At 38.9% G+C, this 15,365-nt stretch overlaps 3 protein-coding genes across 5 annotated transcripts in view; 1 reads left to right on the top strand and 2 right to left on the bottom strand.

Annotated features, from left to right (window-relative positions):
- Positions 1 to 409: 409 nt before the first annotated feature.
- LOC104587681 (uncharacterized) lies at positions 410 to 2,888 on the bottom strand. The gene is made up of 4 exons (XM_010245381.3): positions 2,681 to 2,888; positions 1,685 to 2,212; positions 1,257 to 1,287; positions 410 to 1,173 (listed from the first exon to the last, which is right to left on the bottom strand). Exons 1-4 carry the CDS (start codon positions 2,739 to 2,741, stop codon positions 1,002 to 1,004), a joined length of 792 nt encoding a protein of 263 aa, XP_010243683.1. The 5' UTR covers positions 2,742 to 2,888; the 3' UTR covers positions 410 to 1,001.
- Positions 2,889 to 10,786: 7,898 nt separating this feature from the next.
- LOC104587682 (Pentatricopeptide repeat (PPR-like) superfamily protein) lies at positions 10,787 to 12,604 on the top strand. Its single transcript, XM_010245382.3, has one exon. The coding sequence runs from the start codon at positions 10,787 to 10,789 to the stop codon at positions 12,428 to 12,430; it is 1,644 nt and encodes a 547-aa protein (XP_010243684.1). The 3' UTR covers positions 12,431 to 12,604.
- Positions 12,470 to 15,365, bottom strand: part of LOC104587683 (Peptidase S41 family protein) — a 28,336-nt gene continuing 25,440 nt past the window's right edge. The window contains exons 8-13 of one of the 3 annotated variants that reach the window (XM_088901365.1): positions 14,386 to 14,469; positions 14,062 to 14,100; positions 13,916 to 13,978; positions 13,247 to 13,376; positions 13,115 to 13,176; positions 12,470 to 12,922 (exon numbers count right to left, since the gene is read on the bottom strand). In XM_088901365.1, coding sequence (XP_088757491.1) covers positions 13,121 to 13,176; positions 13,247 to 13,376; positions 13,916 to 13,978; positions 14,062 to 14,100; positions 14,386 to 14,469 — 372 coding nt within the window. In that variant the 3' untranslated portion in view covers positions 12,470 to 12,922; positions 13,115 to 13,120. The remainder of the gene's footprint in view (positions 12,923 to 13,114; positions 13,177 to 13,246; positions 13,377 to 13,915; positions 13,979 to 14,061; positions 14,101 to 14,385; positions 14,470 to 15,365) is intronic. The other 2 variants (XM_010245384.3, XM_010245385.3) reach the window with 2 other exon arrangements.

Genomic DNA, 15,365 nt, shown 5'->3' with positions numbered 1-15,365 from the left:
GACTGTCTGGTTCAGTCCAGTCTGATTTCGAAAAACCATGATGATGAGCACAGACATACCGTAACCACAGACCCCTCTCTCACGGACTTCTGGATGGCAATAAGTGACAATTTCCCCCTTTCTTTCTCCTCCCTCTACCAGGGTAATGAATTCAGATTTCGAAATCAAGTATGGTACAGTTATTCTGTTTATTACCTGGTCTCTGAGTAAGGTGCCGTTTACTCTTTTTATTTTAGAAAGATCTTCCAACAGTCGAGATGACCAAAAGACGTATTATGCTTTTTATTCAGGCCTTCAAAAATGAATTTAAAGAATACTTATCCTACGGAAAATCTTAAAAACTTCATTTGAAGCTTCTTGAAATTCCCCCATTTCGTCTTTGGGGCGAACATCTTCTGGGCTTCTTAGCTTTTTGTTACCAAACAGAAAAAAGACCAATTTTCAATCCTCCAAACTAAGCCTAAAAGACCGCACAGAAAGATTTTCCAAAGGCCGCCTAAGCTAGTAGGCATTTTGGAGCCTGAGCATCTTTCTCCAATAATCAAATTATTCATAAGTAAATAAGCAGATGAGTGGAGGAAATTAAGCTAAGACCCATCCTTTCTCACTACTGTATCCTATAATCCTTTAAACTGGCCTAAGCACAACAAAAGCAGTCCAAAAGGCATGTGGACTCGTTTGAAAATTTATTGCCTTTAACGCTACAAAGAAAGAGAGAACTAACTAGCTACACTGATGCTCTACCACTATAGGAAACCATCATATTACATTGCTGCTTCTGTGTCTTCTGGGAGCTCTGGACTGACCGATCAATAGGCGTTTATGGATCAAGTTCAGCACTGACCTGACTGCGAGGACTAAAGCCTCAAGATATAAATATTATCTCCCATGATCGGTCTGCAACTGCTCCTTTATGCTCTAAGGACGCAGAACAAGTATGGCAATTAAGCGAATTGCCATCCCAATTGCAAATGACGAAGTGACTGTGGTACCCATCTGTTTCAGAGACGATTTACAGAGAGAAGTGACAGCAGGAGGCATGTTGAGGTGAAGAGAAGCGACAAGCCATGTGCAACGGAGGCTGCTGAATCGGTGGAGCCAGAAGGTTCTGATCCATAAACTGTTGATCCAGAGCCAGTTGGGTTGGTCGTGTTTAAAATCGAAGCGCCGGTGCTGTAATAGTGAGAACCAGTGAGCACTCTTTCTTTGGAACCAAGCAGAAGAAAATGAAATTACAGATGCTGAGAAGAACTTACCTAGTTGATGGATACTGACATGTCGAAGTGCCTGCAAATAATGTAAAAGTAGATGATGTCTGAAAGTTAGATTTCAAACCATAACTTCGAAAATAAATTCAAGCAAACTCATTCGCCTCTCCATGATTACAGTTTGGGAAGTTAAGAGCAATCAGAAAGACTGGAAAGGATTCTCTGATTAGAGGGGAAATAGAGTTATACAGACCCATATCCAACTATACTTGGATACAGGATGAAAGATCAGTAATGCACCAGGAGAAATGTTTCACTTTCAGACTAGACTGTGAAAATTGTGATCAACATCATTAAGAATGCTGACTGGAAATTTGGGATTGCCCAGTTGAGCTTAACTTTCTAGGCAGTCTCTGTGTCTTCAATGATGTATTACTTCAGGAAGCAAAAGAATCTAGGTTGCAGATGTAGCTTACTTGGATCAACATTGGTAATAATGGCTGCTCCTCCGAAGTTGCAACTAGTAGGAATTGGGTTCTTCTGGTAGTAGTCATTGAATGCATAAGAAGCATGATCACGAACTGTGTTTGGATTGTAACAACTTGCACCTGGCTGAATTGCTGAACAATCTGTACCACCATACCCGCAAGCGTAGTCCAGAGCAACCTGTAAAGCAGTCTGCGATGCAGATTGGCTGGCGATGCACCAGCTCCCACCTGATGATATGGGGGTGGCTGTGGTTGGAGTGGTGTACGGGCTTGTAATGGCTGGGGTCGCCGGAGTTACACCTGGGTTTACTACAGGGGTGGTTGTTGTCGGCGTCGTTGTAGGGGTCGTTGTTGTCGGAGTGGTCGGATTGACCACCGGAACGGTTGTTATTGGTGTGGTGACATCCAATTGTGTGGTCGACTTTGAAACTGAGACCAACGATTTTCCCTTGTGATCCAATTCTTTGCTGTGCGAAGTTGCGCCAATCGGAGCCTTTTTCTCTGCAACTTTTAAGCCTGAAAACAGAAGTTCAAATCAGAACCAAGGTGAGACTTGTATCGTTTTAATAACAAGAAGGGATTAATGTATTCATATTCAATTAACCGCTCCAATGAAATCCGAATAAAAATTAAAAAGAGAAGAATCATCAGACCAGAGTTCTAATGGTTGATAATTGAGAATAGATACTTGGTGTGATCAGAGCCAAATAACTTGACTCAGTGTTTGGTGCTGGCAAAGACCATATTTACCAACATGAAGAACAGAAAGGCAAATTCAAAATACCAGACATAAAGCAAGAAATATGATTACAAACAAAAAAAAAAAAGTAGTCTCATAGAGAGATCGAGAGAGAGAGGGTGGAATTTCCAGCAAACAATAGGAATGATCAATCAGAAGAAGGAATGAAATACCCAGATGAATTAATGGCAATCAAATTCAAACTACATGGCACAAAGTAGAGCCCTGTTTGAAAAATAAGTCACCTGAACAAAATAGAAGACCCAGGAAGAGGAAGAAGAGACATTGAAGAACTTTTGGACCCATCACTCCAAACTACTTCTTCCTTTTCTTCTTCTATTTCTGTTCTTTGCTTCTTTTTTTTTCCCTTGCTGTTCTTCCTGTTGTTCTTCCTCTTTAGCCTCTTGAGGCTGGCTGGATTTTTCTACTTGATTTGAAACAAAGAACAGCTAAGATTTCTCAAATAAGTACTGATGCCGCTGTATTAGTTGTAGAAAAGGGGGATTAATCTTTAGACCCTTTGTTAATAATATACATATATTTGGAAGAATCAGAGCTTTCTTGGGTTGAAGAGAAAGAGGGAGGAAGAGAGAGAGGAGGAATAAAAGAAAACTTGAGAAAGGAGGCATAGGTGTTGGAAGATGCACGCAAGAGCAGGTGCAAAAAGAGAGAAAAAGATGAGAGCAGGAAAATAAAGAAAGAGGCAAAGAGTGAATTGTTTGGAATTTAAGTCTGGTATGTGGGCTGATCTAGTGATGATAGTAATGATAATGATTATGTTGATGGATGCATTTCTTTCTCTTTTTGAGCTTCTCTTTTACTATTTATGGGACTAAATCAAAAGACAAAGGTGGGAAGAGGAAGAAGAAGTATCATATGGTGGTGGGTGCATGTTTCCTCCTTTGTTTATTCCTTAATTCAGTCTTAATCTTAATACCTCCTAAAGGTTTCAGATCATGATCTTCAGTTTTTTTCTGTTGGGTTGTCGGTATTGTGTGTGAATGTGATTTCCAAATTCCAACTGCCCAAGCTTGAAGGCTTCTTGTCTTTCTACTTCTCTACTATAAAAGATGAGAAAATGGTGATCACATGCATGAAGGTTCCTTGAGATCAGATACTCTCCTTCCACATCTCATACTGGGGCCCTCAATTTTGTGGGTCCCATCTAAGAGATCAGTTTGCCTTTAGATCACCTTACTGGGTAGATGGTAGATCTGTTTTTAGCTAGCGCCTAGGCCTAGTGATTAGTGGATGACTGGATGTGATTCATCAGATGGTTGCTCTGGACCATTGCAAGTGGGCCAACAGCCCAACACCTTTTGTTTCTTTATTTGGTAAAGAACGTGGGGAACACATGATGCAAATAGTTCCAATGTTCAAACCGGATCAAACTGTGGTCAAGTTGAGCCGGATCAATCTGGCCATGGCTTCCTTGCAGACATACAGAAGGAACCAGGTACTCCTCACTTGTATGAACCTTTACTTCTGTGAGGAGAAATCCTCTACTAGGGCTCCAAGCAAGTTTGAATGAGGGTACTTGGGTAACTCTGCAACCCCACTCTAGGAGAGATTTTCTGAAGACCCAATTGAAATGAAACACGTGTCCTTACAAATATAGTCGACCGGTCCACATGTAACAAGTTGATTGGCTATCTAGTCCAGACTGGCAATCCCTGAATCCACAGCTGGACTGATGAAATGGTCAAATGGGCCCGTATGGACCACAAACGCACTCGTGCAGCCCAGGCCAAAAGGCATTTAATTAGTGAAAATTTTATCAAAGTGGGCGGTCCAAATCCCTATCTTCACACACTTTTGGCCCCATGGATTTTGAAATACTGCCTATGAAGAGAACACTTTTGGATCCACAGATAGGAGGCTCTTGGCTCTTGATTTCTTCTTCCCTAGACCATCCAAAAGCGAGACTATGTCTTTGTGCAAAAATTTAAAATAGGTCAGGGATTATTATATGTAGTAGCACCATAGATATGCCATCATTTCTCTTTTGAAACCACATATTATTTAATAACTATGTCTAATAAAACCCTAATCATGAATCAATTTGTATATCCAAGTCCAACCCAAAAGACCCCTAACCGTCCAACCAATGGATCTGTTTGGACCTTGAAATTTTATATAAAAATTATATCAATTATGGCCGTCTGTAACTAAGTGGAGCATGGACTGAACTCTGCTTTTAGCTGGGCTTGGCTTGTCAAGTCATCATCACCATCATCTCAACCCTCTCCCAAGTATATGGGGTCGGTTATATGAATCGCCAGTGTGAGCTTCTCTTACACCGCGGTCCCAAGCCCGGATAAAGGAGGGTTATGTCAGGTCGGCGCCGGCACTAAAATTTATACCATACTCTTATGGTCATGGACCAAGAATTGACTCATTTAGGTCTGGATTTTTACAAAGAAGAAGAAGAATAAGACAAACTAATGCATGTTTATCAAATCCTTCGTGGCAACTTTTTTATGAATGAAGTGGCAATCAATATGAATTTGTCTTGGTGTTATCATGTTTAACTAGGTTATGAGTAGTTCTAACACATATTGTTGTCACAATACAAATTAGTTGGATCTTACATCATTAAGCTAAGCTATCATAAATAAAGGGCTGTTTGACGGTTGATATCAAACAGGAATGCCAAATTAGGGTATGACAGCCCTTTTTTAACAGAAAAAAGGAGATAAGTCCTTAAAATAAGGAATGTCAAATGCAGCTTTAATGTATAAGTTGGTTTGATCTTTTTTTAAACTGACTTTGCAAGAAGTACTTCAGCCATAGCTTCCTTGCATTGTATGTATTCGAAGTAGGGGTGTCAATGGACCAATAAGACATTGAATTGGACAAGTATAGACTTAATGGTCCAAAATATTTATTGTATTGGATGGAATCTGGTCCATCTATAATCAATTTATATTGGATTGGGTCGGATTAAACCAATATCCAGTCCATTGACAGAAGATAAGAGTATGAGTGTCAATGGACCAGGTTTGAATTGGACCCAATCTAAATTAAAACCAATTTGAGCAGATTGAAAGGTCCAGACATTGAATTGGATCAATCCAAAATGGTCCAAATTATTCATTGGATTGGATTGGACCCGGTTCATTTGTAACAAACTCATATTGGACCTACCTGCGTTGGGCCAATATGCAGTCTATTGACAATCCTAATTCAAGGAAAACTTATGGCTCGGTTTGAAAAAAGTACAAATACAAATTTGTAGAGTGCAGAACCTTATATTTTATATGTATTTGTATTGCACATATTTATATTTATACACTTCACAAACTAAGCCTGTAGAACAAATCAGAATAAGACGCAGAGACATAACTACTTTTATCATCATCATCATCATATCATCATGTCCTTTTTTGCTAGCCATCTAGTCATTTCAATTTACAGCGGATCCTTCTTCTCATGGGTGCCCGTTAAGAAATTGCTACCAACAAAACGCTCCCAAGACTGTACCAACAACAAAAAGATATTCCGAATGTACAGCTGCAGAGGACAGTTTGGATATGTTGCGAGCGTTTAATTGATAGCAGATTTGAACTCATGGGTGCCATAGATGGTATTTTGTACATGTGACTAAGCCATCTTAATCACCTTTCTCCCATTTTTTCACCTATTGGAGCTACTTTATTAATAACAATAAAACTTCCACTATATCAAATTCCTTCCAAAGACAGATGTGACATCTTGGCTAATTCTAACTTAGACAACTGAGCACTAATGAAGACTATATGAAAAGGAATTTAATAAGTGAAAATGGGAATCAAACTGAACAATCCAAACCCCTATTCGAGACACTATAACCACCCTCCTCCCCCCACAATTGATTTTGAAATACTACTTATGTAGACTTACTTTTGGCTCGAAAGAAGAAGGTTCTTGACTGTCCATCGGAAAGTGGCAATGTGTTTTTTCCTTTGTTGTTTATACAACATTTTTAATAGAGCTTAGGGATTGCCATAAGATAGCTGCATAGCTATGGCATCATTTCTCTTTTGAGAACCACATATTATTAAAAGTATGGAGGTATTGTTTAATAGACCCACTACATATTTCATCTCATATCTAACTCAAAAGTGAATAAAAAGCTTGATCCTGAATGGTTAATGGTATAGGGTAAGGCCCAAACTTTGTATGCATTTGGGGAAGGCATGCTATGTCCTCCCTAATACTTATTCTGGTTTGATAATGGTTAATAAAATTTTAAGGTCCTTGTCCCTTCACCTAAATAAAGTTTGGAATTGAAAACAAAAAAATTCAACCATCATATCCAACATACACACCAAGACTTCGTTTCATAACTTTTGGGGTTCAACCATGGTCGTCGGCTATCTCCTTATATCTTCTTTCACCTAGTTGGAAATATCTTTGAAGAAAATTTAGGGCCTGTTTGGTTTACAGAAATAGGGGTTTGGAATGATTTATTTTGATTCCAATTGTCTGGTTGGACGGAATCAGAAACCCCAAGGTTTTAAAAACTGACTTAGAAATGAAATCATTCTAATTATCGGTTTTCGAGTCAATGGTTCAACCATCTGGGTCTAACAGTTCGAACAATTTGCATATTAGGGTAAATGTTTATATGAGATTTGCCCTAATATGCAAACCTCATATAAGAAAGAAGAGATGTCGACTAAGAAAGCCAGAAAGGAGAAAGGAGAATTGTTGTCGGCTGAGAAAGAAAAATAGAAAGAAGAAGAAGGAAAGAGAGGAGGGAAGGAGAGAAGGAAGAGGAGGAGGATGATTTGATGCTCACCGGCGACGATAGCGGTGATGGCGACAGCGAGGTAGTGGCAACAAATGCAAATCTGAGATCTAAGTTCTTGAGTCTCATATCTGAGGTCTGAGTTCTTAGATCTTAGATCTCATATCTAAGTTCTCAAATCTCAGATCTGAGATCTATTTCTCCAAAACACTTGTAGTCTTCTTCTTCTTCTTCTCTTCATGCTAGATCCCATATCTGAGTTCATGTCTCAGACTGGATCTTAGATCTGAGTTCTCCTCTCTGCAACTTTATATTGCAAATCGCTAGCTGGGTCAAACGAGTCAACGATTCGACTACCCGGGTCAGTGGTTTTCTGACGAAGTCAGCGATTTTTGACCCAAGAACGGGTTAGGGGTGAAATGAAACTAATTACTTGGACGGTTTTCGGGCCAAACAGTCTGATTGTCCAAGTCAATGATGGTTCAAAAACATTGAGAAACCCATTCCCATTCCTACTAAAATGGCATTCTCCCATTTGAGGGAATAGCCATTCCCTCCCCCTCCCCTGGAAATGAGAATCCATTCCAGCCAATTCTGATTCTAGTTCAGGTTTCAGTCTGAACCAAACAAGTGGGGAATAAACCGTTCCAATTCTGAAGGATTTTGATTCCGGTTCCGATTATAAAGTGTGAACCAAATGGACCCTTATTTTTTCTTAATGGTATTCCCCCATTTGAGGGAATAGCCATTCCCTCCCCTTTCCCCTGGGAATGAGAATCCATTCTAGCCAATTTTGATTCCGGTTCCAGTTTGAACCAGACAGGTGAGGGGAATAGACCATTCCGATTCTGAAGGATTCTGATTCCAGTTCCAACAATGAACCAAACAGACCCTTATTTTCAAGAAATGGAAGGATTTATAACATATATATAATTTGACAATATTTATCAAAATATATGGTGCAGCAAACTAGCAATGTTTATACCTACGCTGGCGTAAAAAAATGTTTACACCTAATGGACTTATTATTGACTTCACTGAAGAGACTTGAAAAGCTAAATGGCTTCCTCTTACCAAACCACTTACACTTATTATATATATATATATATGTGTGTGTTATTTTATGAATATTATATTCAAAATGATGACAATTATAACTCTCACGATACATATGAGCCCACGTGTTACCGGCACTATTAAATAATTTATTTTTTTAAGAAAATATAATAAATAACCAAAAAAATCTTATAATAATAATGATAATAAAATGCTGAAAATAACCAGAAAGTATAATATCCAACCCTAAAAAACCAAAAATTAATGTTTGAGTTGGATAATTAATGCAAAAAAATATAAAAAATAATCAACAATAGGTTGGAAAATAAAAAAAATACTATCCAACTCAAAAATATAATATTGTAAAAAATACTACGAAAAAGTACGAACAGGCTCAATGCAGATTTCTGAATTCTACTGCAGAGCTATAAACATTCAAAATGTCAACAACCCCCACTCTATACACCAATGCCCGCCGTGAATGGACATCAATTCCAAGCTGACACCCACCCCAACTGTACTTTGGGCCTAAGACCCTGGGCTGAACCATCAATCTCCCAAAATACTAATATCACAACAAAAAAAATCACAACAAATTCGGATTATCATTTCAATCATAAAGAAAAATTCTACTATTTTTTTATAATTAATCACAAAAAAAACTACAATATCAGAACACAAAAATATTTCAAGCACCAAAACAAATTTGGGTTAATATTTCAAATTTCAATAATAATAAATAATGTTTTTTCCTGATTAATCACAAAAAAAAATTGCAATCAATATGATAAGCAAATATTAACATGTTAACCACATTTTTCTATATGAATAATTCGGGTATTAGCATTTTCGTTCACAATGATAGCTAGGAAAATTTAAAAAAAAAAAATGAGTTTGGAATTCACCAAACTAGACACTCGCCGACTAGGTGGTTTATCTCTTTCCTAACTACTGATCTAGGGGAAATGGTGAAAAAAGAAAGGATTAGATAAAACAGCCATGGAAGCTTTACCCAAAACACATAAATGGAGAAGTCTTCTCTATACCAGGGGCGTTCGGTGGAATATTGAAAAGTTTATGGGGATAGTTCTATCCCACCAAAATGGAATATAAGTGCTTATAATAAGTTGGCCTAGTGTTTTTTTTTAATACTTATTTTCAAAATCACTTATTCTGGGTTTCTTACCAAACATGAATAAGTGTTTATTTTTTCACTTATTGTATGGTTCCACCACTTATAAGTATTTATTTGAACATTTTTTTGTGAGATTTTTTTTTTTTTTTTCGAATACCAAACACAATGCACACCAACTTTTTAACATAGGTGGAAATAGGAGGATTCAAATCCACATCTCTGCTGGGCCTACCCACTAACATGCCAAATGAGTCATCACTCGTCTAAGTATTTATTTGAACAAGTACTTGAAATAAGTGATCCCAAATAGGGGTGGAGGATTGTTCAACATGAAAGGTTTTAGTGTTTACCTAGGGCTGTCAACAGCCGGGTCTGGTTCAACACAGCATGACCAGTCCCATCCTGATTAAAAACCTTAGACCCAGAACCATCTTGATTAATAATTGGTTATGTCTGACCTGACTATACTAACATGTATAATTATTTGAATAAATAACAACCTAAAACTTGATTTTTGATAATAGAATCGTAATAAAAATGGAGACCAAATCAGCCCCCACAAGATTTTCCCTTACAATGTCTCACAGTACATTCCTACCATGTATTGGTAACATTTTCCGATGATAACCTCATAAATTGATGATGTCATCATCGGGAGATATTCTCAATACACAATGGGGATGTACTGTAAAACGTTGTGGGGGGCAATCTTGTAGGGCTGATTTGAACTTATAAAAATGACAGTAAAATAAGAAATCAAGTGTTTTTAATCAGAATTATCTTATATATTATCTATCAAATTTATACTTTTAAAAATTAAATATAATAAAAATTACAAAAGAAAACTAAAAAGCTTTTATGTATTATTAACAAAATAACTGGCTCATGTCTGAATCAGTTCGAAACAAACAAAAACCAGATTGGGACAAAATCATAGAACAATAACCGAGTCAGTTCAGGTCTGTTAGATGGAACCAACCCGTTGACAGCCCTAAAGAAGAGAGTCCAGATGTGCTCCTCACACGGTGCACCTCACATCATGTCCTGGCCGCACATCAGAAATATCTCCCGTACTTGTATTTAATATTCATGTGGAGATGTTTACAATACAGGGTGGGATATGACTGTGAGGTCAGTGTGAGACACGCTCGGTGGGGAGCAGATCCCAATTCTTAATTCTTAAGGAGAACGAGAGGTAGACGGTGAATCAGTCATACTGCCAGAGTGGCAGCTGGGCTCCTGACTCAAATACCCTGCCTGGCCCAATGCAACTGTAAGCCCATTCATAGGCCGGGCCAGCTCGGGTTAGGCCTTCCAAGGCCCAGCCTATCCTGTGGAGCCGTGGAGGGATTTTCCGTCCACAGACCGGAACCGAGAGCATAGAGCACAGACTGACAGACAGAAAAGAAGAAGACGAGAACGGAAGGTATGCAACCATGGTGTTGCAGTGCACTCCCTTCATCATCCCCCTCCATTTCCAGATTCATCTCAGATCACCCGTCTCTCTCTATGCTAGAGAAGAGGTGCACCAACATGTCAGACCTCCAAAAGCTCCATGCCCACATCATCAAGACCGGTCTGGCCAAAGACACCATTGCCGCTAGCAGGGTGCTAGCCTTCTCCGCCACCTCCCCGGCCGGTGATATCAACTACGCCTACTCGGTCTTCTCTCAAATTCAAAACCCAAATCTATTCACATGGAACACCATCATTAGAGGCTTCTCCCAGAGCTCCACTCCTCTTCGTGCCATCTCTCTCTTCACTGACATGTTGCAGTCTTCACCTATTGAACCCCAGAGACTCACTTACCCTTCTCTCTTCAAGGCCTATGCCCAACTGGGTCTAGCCCATGATGGAACTCAGCTCCATGGGAGGATTATAAAACTTGGGCTCGAATCTGATCCCTTCATTCGTAACACAATCATCTTCATGTATGCAACGTGCGGTTTCTTAATCGAAGCTTGTCGCCTGTTCGATGTTTCTAACTCGGACGTTGTTGCATGGAATTCCATGATCACGGGTCTAGCTAAATTTGGGGAAATTGATCAGTCTAGAAGGTTGTTCGATAAAATGCCGAAGAGAAGTACAATATCCTGGAATTCCATGATTAGCGGGTATGTAAGGAACGGGAATTTCAAGGAAGCTATGGATCTGTTTGATGAAATGCAGAAGGAAGGTATCAAGCCGAGTGGGTTTACAATTGTAAGCTTGTTAAACGCTTGCTCTGGCTTAGGAGCTCTCGAGCAAGGGGAGTGGCTTCATACTTATATAGAGAAGAATGAGATTGAAACAAATAGTATAGTTTCAACTGCTATTATTGACATGTATTGTAAGTGTGGGTGCGTCGACAAGGCTCTTCAGGTGTTTGAGACCATCTCTGAAAAAGGGCTTTCATGTTGGAACTCCATGATATTAGGCCTAGCAATCAACGGTTGTGGGAAGGAAGCAATTCAATTTTTTTCAAGGCTTCAATCTTCTGGTTTGAGACCTGATGATGTCAGCTTTATTGGCGTGCTAACCGCTTGCAGTCATTCAGGCATGGTAAATGAAGCAAGGAAGTATTTCTCAGCAATGAAAGAAACATATAATATTGAACCCACAGTCAAGCATTACAGTTGTATGGTTGACGCCTTAGGCCGAGCTGGACTTCTTGAAGAGGCAGAAGAGTTTATAATTAATATGCCAGAAAACCCAGATGCTATTATATGGAGCTCCTTACTTTCAGCTTGTAGGAAACATGGAAACAGTGAAATGGGAAAACGGGCAGCAAGGCAGATGATTGAGTTGGACCCGAGTGAAACTTGCAGCTATATACTTTTGTCAAATGTTTATGCAGCGGCAGGTCAATTTGAGAATGCAATGGATGCAAGGTTGTCCATGAAGGAGAAGCAAATTAAAAAGGAGCCCGGATGCAGTTTGGTTGAAGTGAATGGTGTGGTTCATGAGTTTGTAGTTGGTGGGAGACTGCATCCTCAAGCCAGAGAGATCCATGCCGTGTTGGATGAGCTTAGTGTGATGTCTAAGGAGATAGAACATGTCCAGCATGGTACAATTGATGGAATTAGTTCATGAACGAAGTTTCAGAACAATGTAATATAAAAGAAACACATATTCGAAAAAAAAAATCTCTTTATTGCCATTTGTAACAATGTTCCTGGCATTTGTTTTCCAAAACAATGGTAAAACTTGATTATAGTTTTGTATATGTAACTTCATACACATTTAGACAAACAAAACGCTTCCAAATTTGAGTTGCTGTCTCAACACTGCTCGGTATGCTGTACAAAATTGTTCTGTTTTTCCTCTTCATTTAAGCAAGCCTGGTTGTTACATATGAACATGTTGTACAACATCAAAAACCTCTGGCACTGTGCAGTGAATCCATCTAGAAAACTGGTTCCTGGCAAAGTGCAAAATCAAACGGATTCCCATTTCAAAAGAGCTTTCTTGAATATATAGATCTTGTCTGCGGAATTAACTGATGGTTGCTCCGACTCGAGATGATACTGAGACAATGTTGGCAAAGAATGATGCAGTCAAAATTTTTAAATTCAAGTCTTTCACCTGCTTATTGTAGGGAGTTACAACAGAGAAAACATTCATGCAGAAAATTTGAAGCAATCACGTATCCATTTAAGCAGGCATGGATTCCAAGAAACCACAGAAACATAGACAGAATTTGTTAGTTAAATTAAATGATAATATACCCTTTGGGGTGGGGGGAGGGGGACTAAAATGGACAAGATTGGTGCAAACCTGCACTTATCCTAATCTTTGCATGTGACACCATGAAAGATGCTTGATAACTTCATTCCAAACTGCAATAGAGGGTTCTGTAAATGCTATGGTATCTACATTTGTAATACAAAACACAAGAAGCTTTATTACCTGGGATATTTCGAAAATCAGGCTCTATTCCATTTCCATTGATGTCCATATGATTTGGTGTCACATACTTCCCAACAGTGACAACCACACCAGATCCATCGTGAAGTTCAAATACAGATTGGATCAAACCCTGCAGGTGGTATTGAGCAAAATAAAAATAGCAAAAGCATATTATGACAGACCTGAAATAGAAGGTCTCCTAAATGGATGATTTACTGATTTAGTTGCAGGGCCACTGAGCCAGCTCTCTGGTAGCCTTTTTTCTTTTATTTCTTTATCTTGGTTATCTGAAATTCTCTATGTATTGGAATAGATACAGATCAAAATCCTAAAGTTGACCAGTTCTTCAGATTTGCCACCTCCAATTAAAGGGGCCCACAGATTGAACTGTTGATACTTGATAGTGTTCTGGTAAGAGTAACATGGTACACGCCTGAGCTGAATTATTTGTTAATTTTGAAGAGGTATGAACTAAGTGTAGCTGAAGTTGAGCCCACATTGTTTATCAGGGCCTGAATCTACACCAGAGTCTCACATCTAGAGTCCAATGAGCACCATGAACCTTAGATCCAGAGTATGACAATTTGTAATGCAAAACACAACCAAAGGCAGCAGTGGTAAAGACTTATTCGAAACTCTTAAGAAACTATCTAGAATGCATATTCTAACCTTGCCATAAGTTCTCTCACCAACAAGGACGGCTCTGCAGTTATCATGAAGTGCAGTTGCAACCTGAAAAAGGGGAATGGATGGGAAAAAGTCCTGTTTAACACATCTAATTCCATTACAGATAAATGGAGAATGGAGCCACTCACAATTTCACTTGCACTAGCAGTTTTGCCATTCACTAATACCTGCATCAGAGATGACAATTAGATAATTATGGTTGAAGTGGAGTTTTAGATATCATCTATCATTAAAAATTGTGAATCACAAAGCAATAATTTCTACTATTCATAACTTCTGTGCAGCTATGCCTATAAAACCATCCAATTGCCAGGTTATTTAGGAATGGTTTAAGCATTCAGTCTCACCAAGTGACTACTGCATGCTTATCTAGACACCTAAATTTCCCAGCAAAGATTTGATGTACATCATGGTTTTCCTTGCATGCAAAAATGTACAAGAGGTTTTCATACAATGACTGGAGAAGTAACCGAAGGTGAATTTTCTGCTACAATATTTCTTTGGTACTGGGGATCCCTTCCAACAGTATAAGTCACCTGCACATATCATTAAAAGAAGGATATGATAGCTGTATAATCCATGTAATTTCAATATTCACTACGTCATAGCATGGTAATAGGAAACATGGTAGCTAATATTATGAAGTCTAAACCACATGTAAAAAGTCATAAACATGAATATGGAGCTCATTGGTCCAAACTCCAAACTGTCCAAAAATCAGGCCCCACAAGGATTGTCCACAACATAATTTTCAGAATCACCATTCTGAATACCCATAACCATGTGATCAAAAGACTTCTATAGGATGAAACATCGGAGCTGGTGCAGATTCATTTAAAGAAATCCACATTTGCATTGTTCAGGGGCCACTGCTTGGTGTAATGGTAAAATCTAAGGTTAACAAGCATGAGAACATGGGTTTGAGTCTGAGAGCAGTCACTTTGTGCTGGAAAAAAAAAATGCCAACATTAAGTCCGTATCCAGTCCACCCCTCCCAAGACCCCAGATGGCTGGGACCAACATTGCATAGTGGCCATAGTTGCATTGCTCATATCATCCAACAAAGACACTACATACCAGCCCACCACAACTAGCCTGACATCTTGCCAACAGAAAGGTGTGCAAGTATATGGCATCCACATCACTTTTCTTCAAAGTGCAAGAGATACAATCAATTCAAGATGTGGTATACTTGTACTCTTCAGAACCATAATCATCTTGGTAAAAATAATAAAAAAACTAATACCTAAACAAAGAGGATACAAACATTATAAGAATTTAAAGATGAGTGTGACCCTTGAATCTTTGATAGAGTTGAAATGGCAAAGGCAAGAATCATGTAGCTAACCCAATATAAAAAGGGCATGCCAGTGCACAAGGCTCCCACCAATGCGGGGTCCGGCGAGGGACAGATGTATGCAGCCTTACCCCT

Source organism: Nelumbo nucifera, chromosome 3, assembly GCF_055504915.1.
Source record: "Nelumbo nucifera cultivar China Antique chromosome 3, China Antique-T2T, whole genome shotgun sequence".
Lineage (NCBI taxonomy): Eukaryota > Viridiplantae > Streptophyta > Magnoliopsida > Proteales > Nelumbonaceae > Nelumbo > Nelumbo nucifera.
This window is presented reverse-complemented; position numbering and strand designations above follow the sequence as displayed.

Excerpts from the sequence above, each read along its gene's own strand:
- LOC104587681 (XM_010245381.3), bottom strand. The coding sequence starts at position 2,741 with ATGGGTCCAAAAGTTCTTCAATGTCTCTTCTTCCTCTTCCTGGGTCTT. Across the intron at positions 1,288-1,684 it reads TATTACCAATGTTGATCCAA|GCACTTCGACATGTCAGTAT; the intron begins GTAAGCTACATC and ends CATTATTTGCAG. Across the intron at positions 1,174-1,256 it reads TGTCAGTATCCATCAACTAG|CACCGGCGCTTCGATTTTAA; the intron begins GTAAGTTCTTCT and ends TCACTATTACAG.
- LOC104587682 (XM_010245382.3), top strand. The coding sequence starts at position 10,787 with ATGCAACCATGGTGTTGCAGTGCACTCCCTTCATCATCCCCCTCCATT.